Below are 12,720 nucleotides of genomic sequence, written 5' to 3'. Positions count from 1 at the left end.
TCTCTTGTGTTTGGCATGAAGAGATAACGAGGTCGATTGTTTCGGCTGCTCACGCCGAGTCACGTCTGTTGTAAATGCAACGTAACATCCGCCGCCTATACAACTGTTCTCTTTCTCTATTCTGTTTCCGTCGCCCAACTACGGAATCATTTCGCTTCTAGACTCAATTTCCTTCTTTGATATTCGCGTCGCTGATGGGCATCAGGCAGCTGGATTCATTCGCTCCTACCGACGGCTAATAGACTTGTCACACGACGACATTAAACGCGGACAACTATTTGTCTTGATCTCGTCGTCGTTGTCGTCAGCCCAGACGGCCACCTTCCATCGGACTCCTATATACTGTCCGTTCTCGTTAGCCGGACCTAGTCACCACGGGCTTGGCATCACCTCCGCAGGGAAATGGGCGACGCGGGGATCAAGTTCAGGCGGAGCTAGAAAACATCAGCGTCAATCGTCTGATGTTTAGACGTCTGGCCGGGGGGGCTATTCAATATGGACGATATGCCGGCCTCTGGATGTGTGTATGCCTGACGTGATGACCTTTGGGGGGGGGGAGAAGCTGTCCCAGCACATGAATGTCGAACTTTTTATGTTTTTTTTTTACGTCGCCTTTATTTTGTGTCTTAATTGATGGTGAAAACAGATGATGAGCCTGAATGCGGACGTCCTGCCGCAGTACCGCCAGGAGGCCCCCAAAACGCCGCCGCACATCCTGCTGCACTACTGCGCCTTTAAGGCCCTGTGGGACTGGATCATCCTCTGCCTCACCTTCTACACGGCCATCATGGTGCCCTACAACGTGGCCTTCAAGAACAAGACGTCGGAGGACGTCAGTTTGCTGGTCGTCGACTCGATCGTCGACGTCATCTTCTTCATCGACATCGTTCTCAATTTCCACACGACCTTCGTCGGACCCAACGGCGAAGTCGTCTCCGACCCCAAAGTCATCCGCATGAACTACCTCAAGAGCTGGTTCATCATCGACCTGCTCTCCTGTCTGCCTTACGACGTCTTCAACGCGTTCGACCACGACGAAGACGTGAGTCGATTCAAACTTCTTTTTAACTATTTTTTAAAATCTTTTATGATTCAATTGATTAGCGGAAAAAATTGATTCTGTTTTTAAAAGACCCGATCATCTCGTCGATCGTCGATCTGATTTCTTTTTTTTTTCCGGATCGGTGCGGGATAATAATAATATCAACCCAGTAGTGAAAACGGATCTATTTCGAGATTTGCTGGTGGCCTCTTATTCTTCTTCTCCTCTGAGATTCCGCTCGTTGACAGTGTGCTAAATGAAGACGGAGCAATCACGCAGCGTCGTTCACGATAGGGATAGAGGACGGGGGGACGGGGGACTCATTCCTCAGCTCTCCCGCCGACTTTATTCTATTTTTTTTTTATTTCTCTTTTGTTTGTTGCTCTCGTCAAAGAATGAGAAAATCAGGCGTGACACTGTGTTGTAGAGCGCCCAGTCACGGGCCAGAAAAGAGTCAAAAGGAGGATCAAATTGTTGGCCGACGTCCCGACCGAAATAGCCCGCGCCAGCAAGGCCAGCAAGCGCATCCAGAATGACGAGCCGACCGACCGACTGTGTGCGCGCAAACCCCCATAATAATGGGTTGCTCATCTCGATTCATCCGCGTCGCTCGTCCATCATCTTAAAAGATTCTTTCTCTTTTCTTCTTTCTCTTTTCTTCTTTTTTCCTGTCCCCGGCTGCCTGTCCGTTTCGGTTGCACGAAAGTTATACGACGGCGACGACTTTTGCATACTCGGCTATTTACTCCTTTATATTATTATTATGATATAGTCTTGCGCTGCAGCTGAGATGCTGTGGGCGCCTCTCTCTCTCATCGCCCAATCTCTTTTCCTTTTCTGTCGTTTGTTTTTATTGTTTTCACTTTTTCTTTTTTCTTCTGTTTTGCCGCGTGACACAAAACAACGGAGGCGACCGTTGGCGGGTATAGGTCGTGCACTCCCAGGGTGAGTTGGTGAGTTCATCCACTTTTAATGAGATCAGCAATCACGGATGCAGGATGCGACACATTGCGCTAGACGGCTAGACGGCCGCCCCAGCATCAGCAGCAGGGTGGACGACACATACAATAAAAACTGCACTGGTCAGCCCGTTTTTATTATGTCCGTCTCCAGTGATATTTTTCTCCGCTTTCTTTTCTTTCTTTTTCGGAAGGAAGGATCTGCGCTTGATTTGATTTTGGAGTCAATTGTATCATATGACTGAGGGTCGTATTTTTCATAAACTGTTATAATTCGATTGAAAGTTAACAAGGCAGACGGATATAGTATAAGGGAGCAAGTTGCATTTAATGGGTCTTGATTGTCAAGCGCTGGCAGCAGTTTCCATTAAGGGTCCCAGGGTGGGAGATAAAGAACAACCAATTACAATTAGGTTCAATAACCGCCTTGACAATCCTCTTCCAGCGCAGCAGAAACCGAAAAATAAGAAGAAGGAAAAGAGTCACTTCTTCTTCTTTTCCGTTTCAGTCGCTAATAGCTCTCTGCGACTCTCTCACTCAACTTGGGAGATCCTCCTTGACGGATCGAACTCGAGTCCCTTGTGTCATTCCGCTTCTATGCGGCGCAGCAGCAGCTTCGTTCCTCTCTTCTTCCAATTCCCAAACGTTGTGATCCATTCCGGAGAGAGAAAGAAAAAAAAAATATCCGTGTGAGATCCTATAGTCCGTTTCTATTGTACACAACAAACTCTCGTCTGTGCTGGAGTAACAGATGCGCCATAAAATTCCCTAGAAAATTGATCAGGAATGTTTTTTTGTTTTTTGTTTTTTCCTTGTCGAAACTTTTCTTTTTCCCAAAGTGAAAAGTCAATTAATCAAAAGATTGGCCCGGCTCTATACTCCGTGCCATTTATTTGTGGCTCTGGTAGCTGGATTGATGGTGCCATCTGCCCCTCCTCTTATTAAAAAAAGAAGAAGAAGAAGTAGGATGGGAGAGAAGCTATATTATGTAACACCGGGGTCGTCTCTAGATAACTGGCCGTCCCGTTACAGTATACATGTCCTACACCACAGGGACCAAGCGATGTGTGTGTGTGTCTTTATCAAGGACTGGTTAAATATCAATAGAGCGGTTTATCCCGCTAGACCACTTTTGGGTCGTCTTCTTCTTTCTCACTCGTCTGAACGACGCTGGCCCTTTTCTTATTTACTACTGGCTCGTAAAACATGTATAGCAGCTAGGAATCCGGCTGGAAAACGATGAGAGCAGCAACAACAACAACAACAACAACAACAAGAAAAAGGAGAAGAAGAAGAAGAAGCAGCGCATTTCATGGTCCAGCAGCAAAGGAAAATAGGACCCATCTTCCATATATATATATATAACGTGGTATATAGAGCCGGCAGGCCGGCGGTTCTCTCCTATTCGACACAAACGCGCCCGTTGTGCAACCGAGAAGTTCTTTGAATCGATTTTTTTTTTCCGGCTAGCTCTCTCAGCGTGGAATGGCCCAGCTTGGCAGCTCCACACTCGTGTGTGTAAAAAGGGAGAGTAGTATAGAATTTAGCATTGTCCGTCCAGCATATCCAGTCGCCTCCTCCTATATATGCCATAAGTTTTGAGATACTACGCACTCAGCAACTACACAAATCTAACGCAAACAAATAATTGAGAGCCGCAGCAGCAGAGTATATAGGAACTAACAGCCGGACCAGTTTCCGCCCCTCGATCCCTTTGCAACATCAAACAACAAAATGGGCGGCCATGAAAAATTCAATGAGAGATAATATTGTACACATTGTACTACACAGCAGAGCTCGGTGCTCCTGATGCCAGTGTATAATAACTCTGGCCGCCATGTCTAGCATAGCAGCAGCAGCAGTTAACAAAAGAATAGTACTATATAATTCTTATTTTTTTTTTCAGACTGGGAATTGCATCAGTATAATATCCAGCAGGTCCCGTTTTATCGGCTCCCGACGAAAGCTCTCTCATTGTTTAGGACGGCCATATAGTGTTACACCCTTTACTTGAAAGTGGCCCATGTCCGTCACGTTGGACAAAAGAGGCCCGACGAGAACTATCCAAGCGTGTGCCGCTCCAGTCGTCTAACGTCTAATGTTACTCGCTCCTCTATTCTACGACTCTAAATATATGAGCGGTATACCTACACCTGCTGCTATGGCTGTTCGATCGCTTATTACAAGAGCAGCGCTCGTCTGTCTAGACGCAACAACCGCACCCCTGCTATACATGCACCTACTATACTCTACTATATACAACGACGGTTGCGGTTATTATTCGGCTGTCAGAGAGAGGCGCCCAGCCTTGGATATGTGCGGATGTTATAACTGCGTGTTGGTTTTGGTAATCATCTGCCGATGGATCTGTAGGAGCAGCGCAGCTCTCTACCAGGAACTGTATTCATAATCATAATAATAGCGGGCGCGCTGTGTTGAATGATGAACGCTCATGCTCGCCCTGCTGCGTTATTCCCTTCTGGCTGTATAAATAGAGAGACCAACGTCGGTGGAGGGAACGTGATCAATGTTTCCTGGCGGAGATGAAGGAATGGGGAAAAACTCGAAATATCTCCAAGACGATATAGTTGCGCGCATATAATGTTGAGCTGCTGTACAATGGGGAAGAATAAGAGCCCAGCGGAGTTGATGGATGCGCAACAAATTCTCCCGCTCGTTTTCTACTTTTTCTTTTTTTCGAAGTGGGGAGGCGAATGAGTAAGTAGATTTTCACGCACCAGAGACAAGATGGACCCGATGCCAAAATAGGACAACAGGTTATTCTCCTTCTCTGTCTACGTTGAGTCTTTTTTTTTTCTTTTTCTTCTTATTTCTTTCTTTCTCCCATTTCCTTTTTTTATTTTATTCTCAACAACTTTGACTGCAACGAAAATATCGAGCGGGAGTTCGCTAGGTACGCGCTTGTAACAAATGTTTCGACTCCCGCGTTCGGTATACTACTACTCTGTTGTTGTTGTGTACAAACACGGACACTCGTTACAGCTGTATATAGCCAGTTTGGAGCCGACCCAATTAGATTCTCGGCTGCTGTTATTGTCAGACTGCCATTTGCAATTAAAATGTCGGCTGTTGCTGCTGTGTGCGAAATGAAATTAAATTTCCGGTTTCCACGTCTTTTACGCTTCGTCATGTCCAGGGTATCGGGAGTTTGTTCAGCGCTCTGAAGGTGGTGCGATTGCTGCGACTGGGCCGCGTGGTGCGCAAGCTGGACCGCTATTTGGAGTACGGGGCGGCCATGCTGATCCTGCTGCTCTGCTTCTACATGCTGGTGGCCCACTGGCTGGCCTGCATCTGGTACTCGATCGGCCGCTCGGACGCCGACAACGGCGTCCAGTACAGCTGGCTCTGGAAGCTGGCCAACGTGACTCAGTCGCCGTACGCCTACGTCTGGTCCAACCAGAGCAATTCGCCCGAGCTGGTCAACGGGCCGGCCCGCAAGACCATGTACGTCACGGCCCTCTACTTCACCATGACCTGCATGACCAGCGTCGGTTTCGGCAACGTCGCCGCCGAAACGGACAACGAGAAAATATTCACCACCTGCATGATGATCATCGGATGTGAGTAAAAACGCCACCATAATAAAACCAATAATAACTCATTTCACTCAGTTCATTGACAATTTCTTTTAGCCATGTATAAAAATGCCAAGTTTCTTCTTATTTATTATTCCTCACCACTTACTGTATATCTCTACGAGTATGGATAAGATCAGTGTTGGTAGTTTGTATCCGGCATCCGGCTCAAGTTGAAGATATTTAAGACCGTGAGAATAAGAAAATCTAGCTGCTAATGCGGTTTCTGCATGCGGAATCTTTACGGTTCCTTAAGATTCGATTACTTATATGGGAAGCCGGACACGGAGAAAGAAGGTTAGACATGGAACGTCGACGTCGTTCTCACTCCGCACCACCAAGACTCGAATCAAAAGTTGCTCGGATTCGCCCCCCTTTTTCAATTTCTTATAATTTCTCATAATATAATATATAAAATTATAAACGACGGCGGGAGCATTGATTTCAATCCCGCAACATGTACCCCTTCAATCTCTCTTTTCAATCCCCCCCCCCCTTCTCCCCGTGGAAACATCGGCTGATGCCTTCTTCAAAGAATCCGTACAAGTGAATACAAAGCAAGCATTCTTTCCTTCACTATATACCAATTTTGAAATCATTCTACTAATTATTAATGAGCTGCTATCATAGCATCAATATACATGATGTTTCATCATATCTAACATAATTCCTGCCTTTGTCGACCAGTCTTACCTGTTGACATGTAAGCCGATACACTTCATAGTTTAGGGGTGGAAAGTAATTTTTATTATGGATGGAATTTCCATTTCATTACGAGATCTAGGCGCTCGTCATTGTTGACGTCCTTATCCAATTGAAAACACAGTATCGTGCATAACAGCCGAAACATGTAATGTTTTTCGGTGCTGTTTTCACTTATGGGTTTTTTGGGCTTAAGGGCGAAATTAGAGCGCCAGATTACCAATAATTAGAATTTTAAGTGAATAAGTAGGTTGAAATAGCCCGTATTAGGATGACTAATATGCGTTACTTCTAACAATTAATTTCCCTCTCCTATAGACTACAATAACGAATAATGAAACTCGTATCGATGCAGTGTCCTGTAATTGATATAGTTCACTTACAAAATAAGAATTATCGACTTGAATCCTGTTATCAGCGCTAGCAAAATGATTGATGACTCAAAATATAAGCCTCTATCAACAAGTATATGCTGGGGTAGGCTGATAAATTAGACAGTATCCTTGGTATAGTGGCTATAGTTTTGGCTTCGTAAATTAAGGTCAGGTAGATTGAGCCCACCTTCAGCCTTAATCGTATATCGAATTAACATGATCATTTGCATGGAAGTGAATGGGAATGAGAGTAAATGCGCGGTACGGACGAACTATCGTGTTACAACGTGACACAAGCATAATTTCAATTGAATAATATTGATTTCAATAACGGAATAATGGTATAGTGGTTACAGCACTGACATGACGAGTGACAGAATCGTGGTTCAATATCCTTTTTCATAAGAATCATAAATATTATTTCGACTCATGTTGTAATAGCCATGACTGAGACAAGTCAAATTTCGCGAAATTTTTTTTTACAAAACATACAAGTAAAATCAGAAAATTAATAGAAAGTGTGGATAAAAGATGTGTGCTCGAAGTTTGTATCCGAAATTCGGTTGAAGATCTTTAAGACCGTGAGAATAAGGAAATCCAGCAGCTGATGCGGCTTCTACATGTGGAATCTATACGGTGCCAAGATAGTTAACATTCGATTACTTAGATGGAAAGCCGAACGTCGAAAACGAAGAAAGAAAGAAAAGGTAGAGAGATATAACATCGAAGTCGTTCTCACCCCGCACCACCAAGACTCGAATCAAAAGTTGCCCGGATTTGCATTGCATTTTTGAATTTCTTATAATAATATAATATATTATATTATAAACGACGGCGGGAGCATTGATTTCAATTCCGCAGTATGTCTCCCTTCAATTCTCTCTTTTCAATCCCCCATTCTTCCCGTGGAAATATCGGCTGATGCTTTCTTCACGTACCCGGAAGGAGAATTCGTACAAGTTAATACTATTCAGGCATTTCTTCCTTCCATTTATTATATACCCGTTATGAAATTATTCTACTATTACTAATGAGCTTCTATCATCGCAGCAATTTACATTAAATTACATGATATCATAATAATCAAGGTCTTTTTCGACCAGTCATACCTGTTGACATGTATACCAATACACTTCGCAGATTAGGGGTTAATAATTATTTATATTTTGGATGATATATCCATTTATGCTTATGCTCAGAGCGTTTCGCTTGGGTACATGCAATCATTACTTATTGCTGAAGTTTTGTTGTAAGGTCTTCCGTCCTTACACCCAAATCTCGCCAATTAGAAATAATTGCCACGTACTTTTCCAAACGAGCGCCAGAATACTTCATAAAAGAATTTCAAGTACTATTAGTAGGTCGAAATATCTTGCATAAGGGTGACTCTTGTTCGATCCTTATAACAACTGGTTTTCCTCGCCGAGATATGAAACAAAGGTATAATGCCACTCGTATCGATGCAGCGTTCTGTAATTGATAAGTTCACTTTCAAAAAATAGGATTTTCGAATTGAATCCTGCTATCAGCGCAAGCGAAAGAAATGATGACTAAAAATAAAAATAAGTCTCTACACAAGTACATTTTGGTATGGGTAGTATCCTTGTTATAGTGGCTATAGTTTTGGCTTCGTAAATTAAGGTCGGGTAAATCGAGCCCAACTCCAGCCTTGATCGTTTACCGTGATCATTTGCATGAAAGTGAATGGGAATGTGTAGAAAATGCTCGGTACGGACGAACTATCGTGACATAGAAATTTTCCACGCAACAACACGACACTGACGCACAACAATCATTTCAATTGAAAAAATGGTATGATAACAAACACAAAAATGGCATAATATCATCGTTAACCGTAAATCGTAGTTTGTATCTTGCATCCGGTCCAAAATGATATTTATGACCGCGAGAATGATGAAATCCAGCAGCTGATGCGGCTTCTGCATGTCGAATCTATACAGTCCCAAGATAGTTAAGATTCGATTATATATGGGGAGCCGAACACAGAGAAAGAGAAAAGGTTAGAAAGAGAGAGAGAACGTCGATGTCGTTCTCACTCCGCACCACCAAGACTCAATCGAAAGTTGTCCCGGATTTGCCCCCCCCCCCTTTTTTAAATTTCTTGTATTATATAATGTAGTGATATTAAAAACGACGGCGGGAGCATTGATTTTGAATCCTCAGCGTGGGTCTCCCCTACAAATCTCTCTTTTAATCCTCCGTTCTCCCCGTGTAAATATCGGCTGATGCCTTCTTCATATACCCGGAAGGAGAATCCGTGCAAGTGTTTATAAAGCATTTTTCCTTCTCTGTACACCCTTTTTTAATTCATTCTACTAATTACTAATGAGCATACATCAGAGCAGCAACTTTCTTTAAGATACATCATTTAAAACACATGTTTTTAAAACACATGTTTGGTCGATGTCTACCATTTACATTCGTTTACATGAAATCCAATACGCTCTTCAGATTAACAGTTTATGCTAATTCATATATGGATGGATTGTTCTTCAAAGATAAGGTCAGCTGAGTGCTCGTTGAATTCTTTAAAATTTCAGTCAGAGGATGAATTTCAAAGAGATATCCATTTCTGAATCATGATCAAATGAATGTGATGGAAAAGCATCACACGAGCATCATGTTAACTTCTAATATGATATCCAGCGAATAAGTAAGTCGCAATATCCTGCAATAGGGTGACTAATGTGTGATCTTAGCAACAAGTAAAATCCTTCGCCTGGATATTAGAATTAAATAAATGACACTCGTATCGTTGCAGCGTCATGTTATTGATATAGTTCACTTTCAAAAATGGAATTATCGAAGTGGAGTTAGCGAAATTTCAAGCATTGTTTCCTTCCCTTAATATACCCATTATGAATTCATTTTACTTTTAACTAATGAGCTTTAATCAGTGCAGCAATTTTCGTTAAGTTACTTCATGTTAAACATATTTTCGGTTTGTTTACGACGGTTCATACTTATTGGCATGCAAGCAGTTACACCTTACCGTTTAAGTGTCCAAATCTTTTCTTCTTAAGGGTGGAATGCCCATTGTCTTAACCTAAGCGTTCGTCCATTTGCATTCACATTCAAAATAAGAGAATGGAGCAGTTACACATCCTGCGTTGCGCATTCTCCGCAAATGCGAAAATCTCATTTGTGTCCAAGCTGGTGTGTGTCGCCTACAGCGTCTTATGGGAAAACCAACTTCTTCCCGTTAAAACAGCTGTTTTCTTACCTATAACTTTGATTTCCCTCCTTTTCTTCCTAACAGTGAATACTTTATTCATTTCTCTATTACCTAATTTTTATTTCTATCCCCAATTCCATCTGGTTAATTTTTAATTAATTTTTGTTTGTGACTGGTTTTTTTGTTGTCTCCTGTAGCAGAAGAATTTCGTTCGTAGCGTGGTCGATTCTGTCTAGAAACGTCTAGAAACGTCTGCTACAGGAGACGAACAAAAAAACCAGTCACAAACAAAAATTAATTAAAAATTAACCAGATTGAATTGGGGATAGAAATAAAAATTAGGTAATAGAGAAATGAATAAAGTATTCACTGTTAGGAAGAAAAGGAGGGAAATCAGAGTCATAGATAAGAAAACAATTTTTTTACCGAGGAGAAGTTGGTGTTCCCATAAGACGCTGTAGGCGACACACACCAGCTTGGACACAAATGAGATTTTCGCATTTGCGGAGAATGGGCAACGCAGCATGTGTAACTGCTCCATAGAAGGTAATTCACTTCAGAGCCTATCCACTATAAATTTTTAGAAATGGTCACATGACGAACGTCAGCAATAGGCTTGTAAAATTTAAAGTTAATAACTAGATCATATCCTGCTATGCTGGATGACTAATGTGCGGTCTTTGCATTGCAACAGGTAAATTCTCTCGCCTGGATGTTAGAATAAAGAACAATGACACTCGTATCGATGCAGCGTCATGTTATTGATATTGTTCACATTCAAAAATGGAAATATCAAAGTCCCCCCCCTTTTTTAAATTTCTTAATTCTTATGTTATATAATATTAAAAACGACAGCGGGAGCATTGATTTTGAACCCTCAGCGTGGGTCTCCTCTCCCATCCAAATCTCTCTTTCAATCCTCCGTTCTCCCCGTGTAAATATCGGATGATGACCTTCTTCACATACCCGAAAGAAGAATCCGTGCAAGTGAATACAAAGCAAGCATTTTTCCTTCTCTGTACACCCTTTTTTAATTAATTTTACTAACAACTAATGAGCATGTATCAGCGCAGCAATTTCCTTTGAGTTATATCATTGAAAACATGTTTTCGGACATTGACGAGCGATTATAGTTGTTGACATAAAAACCGATACACTTTTCAGATTGGCGGTTTTTACTAATTTATATTTGGATGAATTATTCAGAAAGGTTAGATTACAAGGGTGCTCATCCGGCACGGTATATGTAATCAAACACCGGCAGAGGAAGAATTTTTCAACAGAAAAACGTTCCACTTCTGCCATGTGATTACATGAAGCCGGTGAAGGAAGAGCACCTTACTAACTTTTAATGGAATTAAGCGTATAAGTAGGTCGGAATGCCCTGTATTAGGATGACTAATGTGCGACCTTTAACAATTAAAATCCTTCGCCTGGATATTGGAATTTAAAAAATGACACTCGTATCGTTGCAACGTCATGTAATTGATACAGTTCACTTTCAAAAATGGAATTAATAATATAATATAATCCTGCTATTAGCGCTAGCGAAATGTCAGACGACTAAATATAATAATAAGCCTCTATTAACAAATACATGCTGGGGTAGGCTGGTAATAGGGGTAGCTTTGGCTTCGTAAATTAAGGTAAAGGTAGATCGAGCCCATCTAAACGAAAAATAAAAAAATTAATAGAAAAGAGTATGTGGATAAAAGATGTGTGCAGGTAGTTTGTATCCGGTTCAAGTTGAAGTTGAAGATATTTAAGATCGTGAGAATAAGGAAATCTAGCTGCTAATGTGGTTTCTGCCGTTTCTGCATGCGGAATCTTTACGGTTCCTTAAGATTCGATTACTTATATGGGAAGCCGGACACGGAGAAAGAAGGTTAGACATGGAACGTCGACGTCGTTCTCACTCCGCACCACCAAGACTTGAATCAAAAGTTGATCGGATTCGCCCCCCCCCCTTTTTGAATTTCTTGTAATATATAATATTATAAACGACGGCGGGAGCATTTTTCAATCCCGCAACATGTCCCCCTTCAATCTCTCTTTTCAATCCCCCCTTCTTCCCGTGGAAATATCGGCTGATGCCTTCTTCACTTCTTCATTCACATACCCGGAAGGAGAATCCGTGCAAGTGAATACAAATTACAAAGCATGCATATTTTCCTTACCTCACCTTACCTGCACCCATTTAGAGTTCAAACTACTAATTATTAATGAGCTTCTATCTGCGCAATGTTTTACAATATGTTACTTCAATTCTAAATTACTTCCGCACTTTTGTCAACCAGTCATACCTGTTGAAATGTCAGACGATCCTCAGTCCAGTTTAGAAGAGAAATGAATTCATATTATGGATGAATTTCCATTTATATTACGAGTTCTAGATGATCGTCTACTGAGCCGTTCAGATATCATTTGAAGCTAGCATTCCACATTTGTTGCCGTAATGTGGTAATATACTTTAAAGAATGATTCTTCGAACCAGCCAGTTGTCGAGCATTAGAATAACTTCAATGAGAATTTCAAGTGAATAAGTAGGTCGAAATATCCCGCTCTGGGATGACCAATGTGCGATCCTCATACCAATTAATATCCCTCCTAGATTTTAGAATAAAGAATAATGGCACTGGTATCGATGCAGCGTCCTGAAATTGATATAGTTCACTTTCAAAAACGGAATCATTGAAGTGAATCCTGCTATCAACGCTAGCAAAATGATTGATGACTCAAAATATAAGCCTCTATTAACAAGTATATGCCGGGGTAGGCTGATGTATTATCCTTGGTATAGTGGCTTCAGTTTTGGCTTCGTAAATTAAGGTCTGGTAGATTAAGCCCACGT

At 41.8% G+C, this 12,720-nt stretch overlaps 1 protein-coding gene across 1 annotated transcript in view; it reads left to right on the top strand.

Annotated features, from left to right (window-relative positions):
• LOC124329502 (potassium voltage-gated channel protein eag-like) overlaps positions 1-12,720 on the top strand; it is a 36,013-nt gene that overhangs the window by 11,676 nt on the left and 11,617 nt on the right. Inside the window, exons 6-7 of the mRNA XM_046788575.1 lie at positions 647-1,042; positions 5,159-5,582. Of these exons, the coding sequence (XP_046644531.1) occupies positions 647-1,042; positions 5,159-5,582 (820 nt within the window). The remainder of the gene's footprint in view (positions 1-646; positions 1,043-5,158; positions 5,583-12,720) is intronic.

The sequence above is a fragment of the Daphnia pulicaria genome, chromosome 3, assembly GCF_021234035.1.
Source record: "Daphnia pulicaria isolate SC F1-1A chromosome 3, SC_F0-13Bv2, whole genome shotgun sequence".
Classification (NCBI taxonomy): domain Eukaryota; kingdom Metazoa; phylum Arthropoda; class Branchiopoda; order Diplostraca; family Daphniidae; genus Daphnia; species Daphnia pulicaria.
This window is presented reverse-complemented; position numbering and strand designations above follow the sequence as displayed.